Source organism: Micropterus salmoides, unplaced genomic scaffold (assembly GCF_014851395.1).
Source record: "Micropterus salmoides isolate LMB-PRFRI ecotype aquatic unplaced genomic scaffold, ASM1485139v1 Ms_hic_scaffold_6, whole genome shotgun sequence".
NCBI classification, from domain to species: Eukaryota; Metazoa; Chordata; class Actinopteri; order Centrarchiformes; family Centrarchidae; genus Micropterus; species Micropterus salmoides.
The window spans coordinates 5,859,363-5,874,069 of NW_024044348.1; the positions used below are offsets into that span (position 1 = coordinate 5,859,363).

A 14,707-nucleotide genomic window follows, 5' to 3' on the forward strand; every position below is an offset into this window, starting at 1 on the left:
TTTTAGATTCATCTCTCCTCTTTTTTCTCTTTCTTTCTCCCTCGTCTGCTCTTCTCTCTCTTTCCTCCATCCTACCCCTTTGTCTCCTATTCTCTTTGTTCCTGTCCTCTTTTCCCCCTTCTCTCCTTCCCCCTGACTCATCCACAGATGATCGAGTGTCTGAAGGAGCAGAAGAAGCAGCTCAGTCAGCGCTGCCACCAGCGGATCTTCAGGCTGCAGGAGGTGGAGATGACCGACCCTGAGCTCGACTACCAGCTGATGAGAGTCTGCAAGCAGATGATCAAGGTGACAAAGAGGAGGAAGTTTCTGATTCCAATAGCACCTATTTTGGAATTAAAATTTCCAATAATAATTTATATGTTTGGCAACATACAGCATATCATAAAGACACTGTATTTGTAGTACTGTGTCTTTTGTTTGTGTAGTGTGTTTTAAAAGATAAATATGGTTTCATACAACTTAGGTCTTATATTTGTCGTTTTGGACTCACAAAATGAATTGCTGAGATCTGGGAACACGGGAACTGAACAGAAGTCAAATCGGACAATGACTAGACAGACTGTAAACAAAATATTTATCATTTAGGACCTAAATTTCTTGTAAACATCCATCACAGTTTACAGACCGACTTCCCGCTTCAACTTTGACCAGTGGGGTAAGAAGTATTCAGATTCTTCACTTGAGTCCTGCAATCAAAATCTTAAATGCAGGACAGAAGAAGTATTATCAACAAAAAGTATCAAAAGTAAAAGTACTTGTTCTGGTAATAGAATTGGCCCCTGACAGAGTTTTGCGTGCATGCACATCGCAGTTCCTCGTGGGTCTATTTAAAGAAGCCGGCTATTTAAAAACAATAAAATATTCTTTGTGTGGTTCATCGACAGTGATAAATTAACTGAAAGTCCGCGGACAACACGGCCAACACCGGTGAAGCCGGGGCTCCATCCCTTCAGCAAGTCTTCCTCATCTGCCACTACATACACGCTACACCTACACATGCGCACTGACGCCCCCAGGGTTAGGGTTACAATTTCGGATTCATTTACGCACTTTAAAAACAGTAATTGAAAGTTTTTTTTCTTTTTACATGTTTATTTACAGCATTAAACGTTGAAATGTATATTGTAACAGGCTGTATATTAACTTGTTGGAAGAAAACTGGTAGATCTATGTAAAATCAGACATTGAGCACCCCCATATCGCCAAAATGGCATGATCCTTGTTTCACTGCGAAGCTTCGATTGTCTGACAGTCGAATCAAGCTCCGCCCATCAAAGCATCGAATCTTCGACTATTTATATAGTATACTACTATACTTTATTGTGGAATATAACCTCCTCTGATGTTTATCCATTTTAAGTTTAGACAGTTAATTACTGACAAGGAGCCCGAACCAGACACCGTGTTTTGCTTTAAGGGATCACAAGCCAAAAGGATTGGGAACCATTACACTTTTACAATGGATTGTATTTTATAAGCTAAGTTCAATAAAAGTTCAGTAAAAAGTCAAATATTTCACTCTGAAATATATTGGAGTAGAAGTATAAAGTAGCAGAAAATAGAAACACACAAGCAAAGTACTATACTTCAAAAAAACATAATTACTCTCCAACACGGAGTTTGGCCTAGTGCATTTTTTTATTTTCATCAATTTTTTTTAATGAAGGACTATTAGCCGCATTTCTGTTGCACTTGCCTCCAAATAAAGTAGTTTAGATTATCTGGTTATTAACTGGTGGCTCTGTTGTAGCGACGTCACTGTGTTCCCAGATCTAAGCGGTTGTAATCAACTTTTTGCTGTTTGGTTGTTGATGGAAATCCAAACACTGTCCTGCAGCGGTTTTGTACCGACGCGGACGCCAGAAACGTCCTTCAGTGTCTGAAACAGAACAAAAACAGTGAGCTGATGGATCCAAAGTGTAAACAGATGATCACCAAGAGACAGATCACACAGAACACAGGTCAGTAAAAAGCCTGGAGTTTAATAAAAATGAAAGGAGATTTAGTGAACCTCATCTGACTCTGACACACCTCCATCCTGCAGACTACAGGTTGAACCCGGTGCTGAGAAAAGCTTGTCGAGCAGACATCCCAAAGTTCTGCCAGCCCATCCTGAACAAGGCGAGCGAGGACAGCGAGCTGGAGGGTCAAGTCGTCGCCTGCCTCAAACTCAAATACGCCGACCAGGTCAGTCCGCAACTACATCACAATCGGCTTCCTAAAATCTCTGCTAGAAACTACGGTAACATGACCGTATTACAGGCCCGTATAGCTCCAGTGTGAATGTGATCAGGGCCCTCCTGCAAATGAGTGAAGCAACCTGAATAAATAAAGGTTAAATGAAATAAAAACAGTTTTACACAATAGACTAGCATGTCAATGAAACTTAAGAATAAATAAAAATGAAACGGTGAAAGGGTAGAAAAGGGCTATAAACCAGCAATAAATACAAATGTGGGATCTACACTTCACTTGGATCTTAACCGTTGTGGAATGAAAATGACCAAATGTTTCTTGTAGTCCTATGAAGTTGTGTTGGCTTTGGAATTACAGGTACATAGTTTCTACTGTATGCCATACTTTGTCTTCATGATGGACTTTAAATATGTAAATCTTTTAATGGCACTGGTTAAATTTTGTGTTCATTGGCCTGGGGTTTGGTTCAGAGGTTGTCTCCAGACTGTGAAGACCAGATAAGAGTAATTCTCCAGGAGTCAGCGCTCGATTACAGACTGGACCCACAGCTGCAGATGCACTGCTCAGATGAGGTACACACAAAAAAACCCTAGGTCTAATTTGGATATCTAGTTGGCTCTGCATCAAATCCACTCTTGTTTTCCTGTTTGTTTTTACTCTACATCCTCCTTCCTCTCCTGCAGATCTCCAGGTTGTGTGCGGAGGAGGCAGCAGCTCAGGAGCAGACCGGTCAGGTGGAAGAGTGTCTGAAAGTCAACTTGCTGAAAATCAAACAGGACGGCTGTAAAAAGGTAAATATTATTTACCATTATTGTTCTGTTTGTTGCACTAATTTAGGATTATTTCGCTAGCTATGACTTCATCTTGATATCCATCTTGATAAAGTTAGTTTAAGGTAATCTAACTACTTGACTTAGTTAAATTTGCATTATTATAATGTGGTAATGCTGTTAATGTGTCAACAGGGACTATTTAAAAATAATTCCTTCTTTGTTGGCGTGTTCAGGTGCCTGTGGACTCTCAGCAAAAAGGCTTTAATTAACCAACAAGCCAGTAGTTTGCTTTAGAAAACATCCACATATCCTTTACATATATTTTTTCCTCTGCCAATTTTTGACTCACTGGTGAAACAATCCAAATCACAACATCACAGTCCCACACACATTTGCATCCTTGCAAAGTCATTTTCTATCCTTCCTTTTTTTGCCGCTTGTCCGATGCCGGGCGGCTAAGCAAGCTTGTGTAGAAGTCCCTCGCCCCAGTAAAGTTTTCCAGCTCCTCCTGGAGGATCCTGAGGCATTCCCAGGCCAGATGAGAGAGATAATCTCTCCAGCGGGTGCTGGGTCTACCAGTTAGAGAAGGTGCCCAGGACACATCCTGATCATATCGCCAAACCACCTCAACTGGCTCATTACATTACGGCCACATTGAGTCTAATGTGAGGTCAAAGACTGTATTTATGCAACTATGAAGCTTGACTGGACTCCACCTGGGCGCCAAACCATTATCTACAAACATTTACAGGCATTTAGATGATTCGACACATCTGAATGGATTTGGTGTTAGTGCAGAAACTCAGCTTTGTTTGCTCCATCTTCCTCCTCTCTTTGTTGTTTCTTGACTGCAGGAAGTCCTAAACATGCTGAAGGAGAGTAAGGCGGACATCTTTGTGGACCCGGTCCTCCACACAGCCTGCGCTCTGGACCTCAAACACCACTGTGCTGCCATCACACCTGGCAGAGGGCGACGTGGGTGCTTTCATTCAATATATTTTTATAAAGATGGATCAGTTTTTAGATGTGAAAGAATTAAGACTCGCTAACCTGAGAGAAAGCCTTCCAGTGAGATTCCCCATTGTGTGTTTAAATGTCTTGATTTGTTGCTTCCTCTCACCATCCAGAGATGTCGTGTCTGATGGAGGCATTACAGGACAAGAGAGTGCGTCTGCAGCCTGAGTGTAAGAAAAGACTTCAAGACCGCATCGACATGTGGAGCTACGCTGCAAAGGTAAACACCAAGAGGCTTTTCACCTCATCATAAAATGGAATTTTTATGTTTATTTTTATTCTTTTAGGTTCATTAAAAAAATTATTGCATAGACTGTATAAAACAAGTGGACGTAGCCACCGTGACCCGTTAGTTTGTGTACTACCGTGTTGAAGCCTCGAGTTTGGCATATTGGCCGTCGCCATCTTGGTTTTTTGGAACCAGAAGTGACCATATTTTGGAGAGGAATACGCATGGCTATGCCTGACAGGTCACTTTGGTAGCGACTTGTCAATCACAAAGTAGCCACTGCCTAAAGCATACCCTGCTTTATCGTCTATATTCCTCCAAATTGTATCATAATTTACTACATCATGCTGTATTAAAGAAGACCTCAAACTAACGATTGAGACCATAAATCACTAGGAAAGTGTTTACTAAGGTAATAAATCAAGTGAGAACTTGGGTCATTTTCTCAGACTGCTGTACAATCTAAGTTTTTTTTTGCAACCAGTGGAGTCGCCCACTGTTGGCCATTACAAAGAATGCAGGTTTAAGGCATTGGCTTCACCTTTCAGACCCGGAGGCTACATCAACTTCTTATATACAGTCTATGATTGCAAGGCACCAAATGTCATCTGAGGTAGATTTGAACAAACTCTTATGTATATCTACTTTTGAGTTGATGGTAGTCTTTATGAGAATATGAAGTCATCGACTTCCCCCCTGGATGTGGTCCCTTCAAGACTACTGAAGGAGACTGTGCCTACTGTTGGCCCTTTCATCTTGTCTTTTGTAAATAGCTGCCTGACATTCGGCTTTGTCCCCGCTTGTTTTGCTACTGCTCAGGTGAAACCTCTCCTGGGGGAAAAAAAAAGAGTTAGATCTCTACATCTTGAGATCTACAGAGAATACATCTACAGACCCGTTTCAAAATTGTCATTTTATCTTAAGTCCTAGAAAATTTTCAAATAATTAGTGGCACTGTCAGACAGTAACGTTTTAGAAATATTCCCATCTGACCGATAACACTATCAAATCTGTGAGCAGCGCTGGTTAGCACTGGGAACATGAGAAAATGCTAACCTGGTTTTCTCCATAGCTCAAAATTAAACTCAGTTTAGTACATAACATAAATTACGGCTGCTGCTGGTGAGAATTGGTCATTAGTTTTGTAGGTATTTGATCATAAACCAAAGTGTTGGAGAAATGAACAGCCAGAGTAAAAATCTGATCAACAAAGTTATTACAGTTCATCGTCTGGTGACCATGAACGTTTTACCAAATCCTGTGACAATCAATCCAATAGTTGGCGAGACATTTCACTTTAAACCCCAATGACAATTTGCTAGTGGCTCTAGAGTAAAGTCATTAGGAGACATCGTCAAGAAACCATGAAAGTGTGAACAAACTTTCATGGTAATCCAACCAGTACGGGAGTGCCGGGACGACTGAAACACTTTTCAGATATACGTCATTTTAAAAGATAAAGTTAGAGACATAAATAATTTGTTGTTGTGATCAACAACTCGTGTGTGTGCTCTATCAAGACCAGGTGTTATCTTGTAAAAATGTGGAACGACTTCGGTTTAATTTCACTTTGAACGAAATTTTTCACACACGGGTGGGACGGAAGAAACAAATCGATATAGATTTAAATTATTTGTTATTCTTGTTTTTTTATTTAAAATGCTTGACAGTGTCCTTGTTGAGATGTAATTGCAAACATATTTTGTCCTTTTTCTCAATAAAAAAAACTTTTAGAACATCAAACAGTTAATGCGCATTCGGATCAGATCTCGGCTGCACTTTTTATGGTCAGCCCATTTTCTTTGTTGACTGTGAAGACCCTATTATTTGGCTGTAAGTATCCTGATGGTCTAGCCTGCAGCCTAGTGGACTCTGCCCCCACCTCCTGCAGTATCTAAATAAGGTAGAATGGCTGCGTGTCTCCTGACGTTTAAACTTCACTAGCTTCTAAAGTGTAAAACTTTGACATTTAAAACTTCAGGATATGTGAAAGTACTAACTAATCTGTCATGTGATAATGACCATGGCACATGAAAACACTAAACACAACTCGTCATTCAAAAAAATGACCGCTTGCGTGAATTTACTTTCCGTGATTGAAAAAAGCCTTTTCTGTATAACTTGTCAATATGTGACTTATCCACCTGATTTTTCCCGGTAGTTTGGCATATCAGACTTGTATTGGCTGGGAGAAAATGACTGTGGTTCATTCGTCCCAGCTCTCCCGTAGATGTCAAGATATTTCAGTCTGGACCAACTCGGGGACCAACAAGCAGACACACATTTAAAAAGCTGGATTACTTCACTACAACAGTAATCTTTCTGTCCTGCAGGTGGCGCCAGCAGAGGGCTTCTCAGACCTGGCTGTGCAGGTGATGACATCGCCCTCCAAGAACTACATCCTGCTGATGATCACACTGAGCGTGTGCGTCCTCTTCCTGGTGGGGCTGCTGTGCGGTCGGATCACCAAGCGAGTGACAAGAGAACTGAAGGACCGGTAGAGGACAAGCGCTCAGACACAAGACGGACTCCTCGCACCTCCCCCCTTTCTCTTCTCCCTCTTCCTCCTTCTCCTCCTGCTCCTCTCAGATGCCCGGCCCGTAACCAGCCAACTTGCCAGTGCCAACGCCAGTTCCCCCATCTGGAGCTCCTCCTGTTTATTGGCTGCTGTAAAATATTTGCATCAAATGCAAAATAGCCCCTCCCCCCCCCGACTGTCACGAAAACCTTTCATCTCCATTTGGGCATCTCCAAACTTCGAGAGAGCACTGACTGTCTGAGCGTTTTTCCTTGATGATCTTATTCCCCCCCCCCCCCCCCCCCAAAAAAAAAAAATCTGGAGGATGTTGTTTGAGGTCGGATGTGTGGTTGTCCGGCATCTTTTACGTTTCTAAATAAGCGCTGTTCTTGACTGAGGGCTGCTGCTTCTGATGTTAGGGTTGCTTTCCACTTGTTGAGTCCTGAATCTTTTGTGATATTTAATGGAGACTGCAGCATGTAGAGCAACAGGAAATTATTTCTTTCTAAGTGACTGCGGCTGCCTGAAAGGCACATGGAGCAACTTGAAATCTTGAGGCAAACTTTGGGGTTGAATTCTGTGATGTTCCTGTTGCTTTAAAACATTTTCTCATCAATCATGAAGTCCCATCCTCTTTACTCCTGTACAGGATCGCGTCCAGCTCGCCATGTTCGGTTCTCTACATTTGGACCCGTTCAGCCACCTCAAGTTTTGGACTGGATATTTTCACCATAACCTGTGCAGCATCCTATCCTTGTTGTCTGTTGCCTTTAATGTACCAACACAATCTGTCACGCAACACGCAGAGGCTTCATTTTTTTAATATTATTTTATAACCGAACAACCTGCCAGTGCGCAAACTTGAGCGGTTTTCTTTGTTTTGTGAGGGAGGAAGTAGTTTTTTTAATATGGATAACCCATTCAAACATGAAAGTCACGTGAAAAACTGCTGGTTTTCTCTGCATAGAAAGTTCCCCGTTTTTCAAATGACCTATTGTTTACATAGCAGTGGCATATTAGAGGTCAGACCACGCTATTAAAATTGCAGTGAGCTGCTAATCCATCGAAATGCTTTCCTGTCAGGCCCTCTCCTCTGCAGGCCTTTGAGCCCAGTTCTACACTTTCTAAACCCTGATCTAATTTTTTTTTTTTGCGTTTGTTTCCACATACTTAATCTTGCATTTACACCCAAAACAACCTGCATGTAAACTTGAGCCAAAACACTGTCAGAAATGGGCACACACAAGTCAGAGGTAATCATTTCAGAAAGATAATGGCCGTTTCTCTTTAAAATAGCCGGGAGGTGATTAGTCTAGCTTAGCATAAAGGACGCCGGGCGAACAGCTAATAAATACACCTACCAACACCTCTGAAGCTCACTAATTAACACACTGTATGTTCATGTGTTTGATCTGTATATAAACAGAATTGTAAAAACAACATTTTGTGGTTTCATAGGGAGTTGCGTCCTGGAATTAGCAGTGACCTACTGTTTGTTGTTTTTATGTTTGATTAAACAAATGTGTTAATCATGATTTGGACAGAGCCAGGCTAACTGTTTCCCTCTGCTGACAGTCTTTATGCTAAGCTAATTGCCTCCTTGCTTCCCACTGCGCACCATCTGTCAGCACCCAACAGCTTGCTCTGCTGCCCCCAATTGGCCAAAAAATGTATTAAAGCAGCTTTAAGTGGTCTTGACTGGCACAAAAAAGTGCAGCAGTCCGGGTGAATTGGGGTAACTGGAATATTCTGATCTGTGTGTTTATATCAAAGTTGCATATGACTGATTATCTCGTTCAGATAATGCCTGAAGCTTGAGCTGACTAATATCTATGTATATTTTCACTTCCATACTTCATACATGTGACGCTTATGAGCAAAATAGCTGTACTGGGTCACTTTTAATTTCTGACTTTACATTCAGAAGGAGAGGTTTAGTTTGCCATCATCTAAATGCTATTTCAGAGTCTTTCCATACAAACAACTGCTGATGAGTATCAGATTCATCACATATAATTAATATTAAAGAAAAAGGAACGTTACAAAAGATGGTTTGCTTTATGCAGACATTACAAAATCCCATGAGTCATATTTGAAAACCCATATGGAAAATAATTGCTCAGTATTTTACAGATATTCAAGCCATAAATGTATTGTTTTTGTTTCAGGCAAATGACTTGTAACTTTAATTGTAACTAAAAGATGCAAACATTATTTTGCTTTTTTTTCCTCCTTCTCATTATTAATGAACTTTTTATTTGCACTTTAACTTGATGTATGAACTTGACGTCAGCTGATTTGGACAATGAGCCTCATTCATTTGTAAAGATTTCTAAAAACATCTGTGAATGATTCAAAAACAGAAAAGGTTATCACACACCATGAAGAGCGTGTGCAGCATATACATAATATTTTCTGCTCATTTAGGCCTACAAAGGTTAATGAAGGTGAAGTTGTAAATCATTTGTAAACCCATTGTGTGAAAAGTGTGAAAGGGGAAACGTTCCCTACCTGAAAGCTGGGCCGAAACCAACGGCTCGCCCCCTTGAGCTTTTCTATGTTCCTGTATCTGTTGAATTCAGATGTTGAATCAGAGCGATTTAACAGGAAATAAACACAGCTATCATAACCTGTTTGTATGCAGGTCTCTACGTGTACAAACATTATCGGTGTGCAGTTTTTTTCTTTTTACATTATGCCATGTAATATGAAGACGTAACAGATTTATCATTGTGAGATTTGATTTTGCTGTACAGATAAAATTTGTCAATTTAATAAAACTGTCTGCAGATTTTCATATATTTGGCTCAAACTCGGGTCTTTTTTTTTTTTTTTGGCAGCTTGAAAGGAAGAGGCGGCAAACTTTATACTTAGTAAGTAAGTAAGTAATTAAAATTAACTTTACAGCTGCAACACGCATATGCATATTTTTCTGGAGAGTTACAGGTAGTGATTTCACTGACCGCCACTGCATCTGGAAGAGTTCACCTGCTGACTACAGACCACTGCTACCCCCCCACCAGATGACACTACTGACACTTAAACTTTTCAGATACAACTGCGTGCACCTCCTCATACCAGAACAACAAAACACCACCTGCTGATACACCCCAGCACAAACACACACACGTCACTCCAACAGCCAACGGTCTGTAACCTGACCAAGGTCAAAGGAAATAATAATATTGATGTCTTTGTGTTCAATGGGTAGGGTTGCCACCTTAAACACAGAAAAATAAGGGACACCTGCCGCAGCGGGGGCCACCCCCCTCGGGGGCCTGGCAACCACCGATGGTGTGCCAGTGGTGGTAAATCATAACTTAAAACACGTTTTCAGGAAAGTATTAAGATTGATACTAGTGGACGTTATAATAAGCTATCTGCTATTGAAATTAGTGTGAACAGATGTACTCAATTTCTATCTACACTGTAAAAAACAAAAAAGTTTTTTCACAGAAATATACTTTATTATTTTACAGATTTTTTCATTTTTTTCAACATTACATGTAAATACCATGAAAATCCATGGAGGTCTGGATTTGGAGTCACACTCAAAATCAAAGTGGAAAACCACACTACAGGCCGATCCAACTTTGATGTAATGTCCTTAAAACAAGTCAAAATGAGGCTCAGTAGTGTGTGTGGCCTCCACGTGCCTGTATGACCTCCCTACAACGCCTGGGCATGCTCCTGATGAGGTGATGGATGGTCTCCTGAGGGATCTCCTCCCAGACCTGGACTAAAGCATCCGCCAACTCCTGGACAGTCTGTGGTGCAACGTGGCGTTGGTGGATGGAGCGAGACATGATGTCCCAGATGTGCTCAGTTGGATTCAGGTCTGGCCAGTCCATAGCATCAATGCCTTCCTCTTGCAGGAACTGCTGACACACGAGGTCTAGCATTGTCTCGCATTAGGAGGAACCCAGGGCCAACCGCACCAGCATATGGTCTCACAAGGGGTCTGAGGATCTCATCTCGGTACCTAATGGTAGTCAGGCTACCTCTGGCGAGCACATGGAGGGCTGTGCGGCCCCCCAAAGAAATGCCACCCCACACCATTACTGACCCACCGCCAAACCGGTCATGCTGGAGGATGTTGCAGGCAGCAGAACGTTCTCCACGGCGTCTCCAGACTCTGTCATGTCTGTCACATGTGCTCAGTGTGAACCTGCTTTCATCTGTGAAGAGCTCAGGGCAGCAGTGGCGAATTTGCCAATCTTGGTGTTCTCTGGCAAATGTCAAACGTCCTGCACGGTGGTGGGCTGTAAGCACAACCCCCACCTGTGGACGTCAGGCCCTCGTACCACCCTCATGGAGTCTGTTTCTGACCGTTTGAGCAGACACATGCACATTTGTGGCCTGCTGGAGGTCATTTTGCAGGGCTCTGGCAGTGCTCCTCCTGCTCCTCCTCGCACAAAGGCGGAGGTAGCGGTCCTGCTGCTGGGTTGTTGCCCTCCTACGGCCTCCTCCACGTCTCCTGATGTACTGGCCCGTCTCCGTGCTCTGGACACTACGCTGACAGACACAGCAAACCTTCTTGCCACAGCTCGCATTGATGTGTCATCCTGGATGAGCTGCACCACCTGAGCCACTTGTGTGGGTTGTAGACTCCGTCTCATGCTACCACTAGAGTGAAAGCACCACCAGCATTCAAAAGTGACCAAAACATCAGCCAGGAAGCACAGGAACTGAGAAGTGGTCTGTGGTCACCACCTGCAGAACCACTCCTTTATTGGGGGTGTCATGTTAATTGCCTATAATTTCCACCTGTTGTCTATTCCATTTGCACAACCGCATGTGAAATTGATTAACAGTGTTGCTTCCTAAGTGGACAGTTTGATTGAGTGTGGCGGACTTGGAGTTACATTGTGTTGTTTAAGTGTTCCCTTTATTTTTTTGAGCAATCATCAGGGTGCATACACAGGATGTTTTGGGTTTCTCACTGTTTACTACTCTCTATACGTGTCAGAAGAGACGAAAGTATAGACAGCAACACAAGACTAAAACTAATCTCTCCAAACCCAAGACACTGTGTTACAAAAGCAGCCTTTGAAGAGCTAAGCTTAAGCGCTTAAACACAGACATGTAAAGACAGAGCTTTCTCTATGCACACCACCAGCACAGGCTGAGGTGTTGAAGCGCCTGTAAACAGTGTTGCTATCGACTGCAGAGGGTAACGTTCAAGTGTTCACGGATTGGCAGGCTCGGCGGGATAAAGCAGCAATGTTTGCTAGCTAACACATGTCCAAGAACCACCTCCCTGGGCGAGTTAACCTAACTGCTTATACACCCGAAAAATACAGGACGTCTTCTATCACAAACATAAAATATTATCATGCTCAATATGAAAATTCTATAAAAAAAAAACCCTGGTACGGGTAAAAAGAACAGGTCCTTACCTCTTACAACTTCCAAAAACGAAGACCAAGAGCAACTTGTCCGCCAAAATTAACTCAGAAGATGCAGTCACGTGGCATCACACACGTGCTGGCTGAAATCTTCTTCTCCTTCTTTCGGTTTGATGGCAGCTGGCGCTGCACCACTGCTACCTTCTGGATGTAACAAGTATTTAATCTAATCAGTTTTATTTAGCCTCAATTCATAACAAAGATAATATCATTGCACTTTTCATATAGAGCAGGTCTAGAATATTATTACTAGAAACCCAACAATTCCCACCACTCCCTTTAACAGGTAGATACCTCAAGCAGAACACAGTATCGGGGTGGTTCGGCCATGTGCTTCAATGTCAACCCTAATTCACTGTTGTGATTAAACAACACTTTCATATTTTGCACAGATAGTGCGATTAGATAGACGTTAAGTATTTGACAAATATGTACACTTCCCCCCCCACCCCCTTCTCCCACCACACACTTCACCACGGTGGTCTCATATTTAGGCCTACTGTGTGTAAATATGTGTGTGTTAGTGTTTTACCTCTGAAAGCACCACATATAAGTGCCAACTCCAAGGAGTTAGACTTGTGTTTAATTTATTAATTATGTGAAGAAGGGTTAACAGAGGCACTGTAACAGGTAGGACCAGCCATACATCTTAAAGCACTGTATGAGCCTACAACTAGCCTGAACACCATACCATCACTGCATCACCTCAGCCATTTCACAGCTCAACTAGACAACCCACCAGCAAGTGCTCTTTGGATTAATCAATGTTATAATTTGAAGAGATTGTAATAGAGTAATGAATAAACCTCTTGCATCACTACAATCCTAACATGTTAGCAGTCACTATCTGATTAAATTCCACTTTCTTGGAGGCCATGGGTTCATGATCCCCCAAGTCTACAGACTATTTCAGATGTTGGACTACAAATTATATTGTGTCCACTCTGGCTTCTGATGTCTGTTCCAACAGAGCTCAAACCATCGGTAGATATGAATTTTCCTCCTATGTGAATATTCATGCACACCAGAACCTCGAACGCCTTACTTGGGCCTGACAGAACCTCTGTGATCTGATCAACATCTCAAATTACACTGCAATTTACAAAGACAATGGCTATACAGGCTTCATGCACATATGACCTAAGCAAAGTATGTTTCATTAAGGTGTTACAGTAATGCATTTAAATGGCTGCCTGTCCCACAGTGTTAAGTGTAGTGTCAGAGGTTGCTTGATAATATCCTGTATTGGGATATAATAAATCTTGAATTGTGTGCTGCTGCCTTTTCATATACAGTTTATGGCTGCTGCCCGTGTGTCCCCTCCTTTAGGTCATGCCTACTGTGATGTCCCTTCTTCATCATGTCTCCTGCGTTTCCCAATTGTGTGTGTTTGTCCTTTTATGTCATTGACATAATTGTACAACACATACCGTCTGCTTATTTGAGAAAATATATGGGATTTCATAAAGGCTGTAAAAAAAAAAAACATAATAGGCTGAGGTAATATAAGGGGACTAAAAAAAAGGGGATCACAAGTTGGATAAAGCTTTCCAATGGTGTTATACTTTTACAATTTTGCAATAATTGAGAAATGTATGAAAGATTGGGAAGTGATGTTAGGACTGAACAGTTCAACAAATGTTTCTGTAGCATCAACTACATCTTCGATAATCAGGGGGTGAAGGGATGTAAAACTTTAAAAAGATTGAAAATACAGAAATTAAAAATAGTCTCTTTTGTCTCAGAAATCAGGAAAGTGCGCGAATATTCAAATATTTGAATGCTGTACACTCATTGGATGATTCATACTGCGCAGAGGCGAGTTCGACCAATGACAATATTTTACTTCGTCGGAGAAGATACGTCAAAACGTCAAGCTCGTTTGGAAGCAGACAGTCCGGGTAACGTCCTGCAGGACGTTCAGCGTTCACTGAAGGTAAAGTAATTTTGTTTTTCTTCATATGAAGTTTCCTCCCAAGATATCAAGTTAAGCTAACACTTAAGGGCGGCAGCTTGGAAAACGTTACGTTTTATTTGTCCTTTTTAATGTATCAGACTCCGTCTGGCATTAACGATAAGTTAGCTAACGTAACCTTAATAAAACGTTTTTACGTTATCCTTCAGTGTGAATCATGCGTTCATCGTAACATTTCATACCGGTAAGTTAAGTTAACGTTGCAAGTTTCATTAGTTATTTGTTAAGTTACATGATGAAACGTTAACGGGCCTAATGTTAAGTTAGTTCCTCTTGCTAACAAATAAAAGGCTGTGGCAGATTGTGACCTGCAGTGACAAAGACATATTTAAGTGACAGCTATAAGTTAAGTTAGTTAATGTGACTGTTAAGAATGCTAACGTTAGCTGTAGCACGTTTAGCCAGATAGCTTGATACTAATATTATTTAAAGAAACGTTAAAAGCTCCGCTGCTTATAAGGTAAACGTTACTGTTACTGTTAACGTTACTGTTAACGTTACCGGTGTCATGCCGCGTACTAACGTTACCTTGTAAGACACATGTCTCAATTTTAGCTAACGTTATCTCAGATGACTTAAGTCAGTTATTCTTTC

The 14,707-nt window shown here is 41.6% G+C and overlaps 1 protein-coding gene across 2 annotated transcripts in view; it reads left to right on the forward strand.

Annotated features, from left to right (window-relative positions):
- Positions 1–9,529, forward strand: part of LOC119890028 (Golgi apparatus protein 1-like) — a 33,936-nt gene extending 24,407 nt beyond the window's left edge. Inside the window, exons 19-26 of one of the 2 annotated variants that reach the window (XM_038701030.1) lie at positions 148–285; positions 1,838–1,961; positions 2,045–2,187; positions 2,667–2,768; positions 2,880–2,987; positions 3,824–3,944; positions 4,097–4,203; positions 6,546–6,713. In XM_038701030.1, coding sequence (XP_038556958.1) covers positions 148–285; positions 1,838–1,961; positions 2,045–2,187; positions 2,667–2,768; positions 2,880–2,987; positions 3,824–3,944; positions 4,097–4,203; positions 6,546–6,713 — 1,011 coding nt within the window. Of the gene's footprint in view, positions 1–147; positions 286–1,837; positions 1,962–2,044; positions 2,188–2,666; positions 2,769–2,879; positions 2,988–3,823; positions 3,945–4,096; positions 4,204–6,545 lie in introns of both variants that reach the window. The other variant, XM_038701029.1, reaches the window with a different exon arrangement.
- The last annotated feature ends 5,178 nt before the right edge of the window (positions 9,530–14,707 follow it).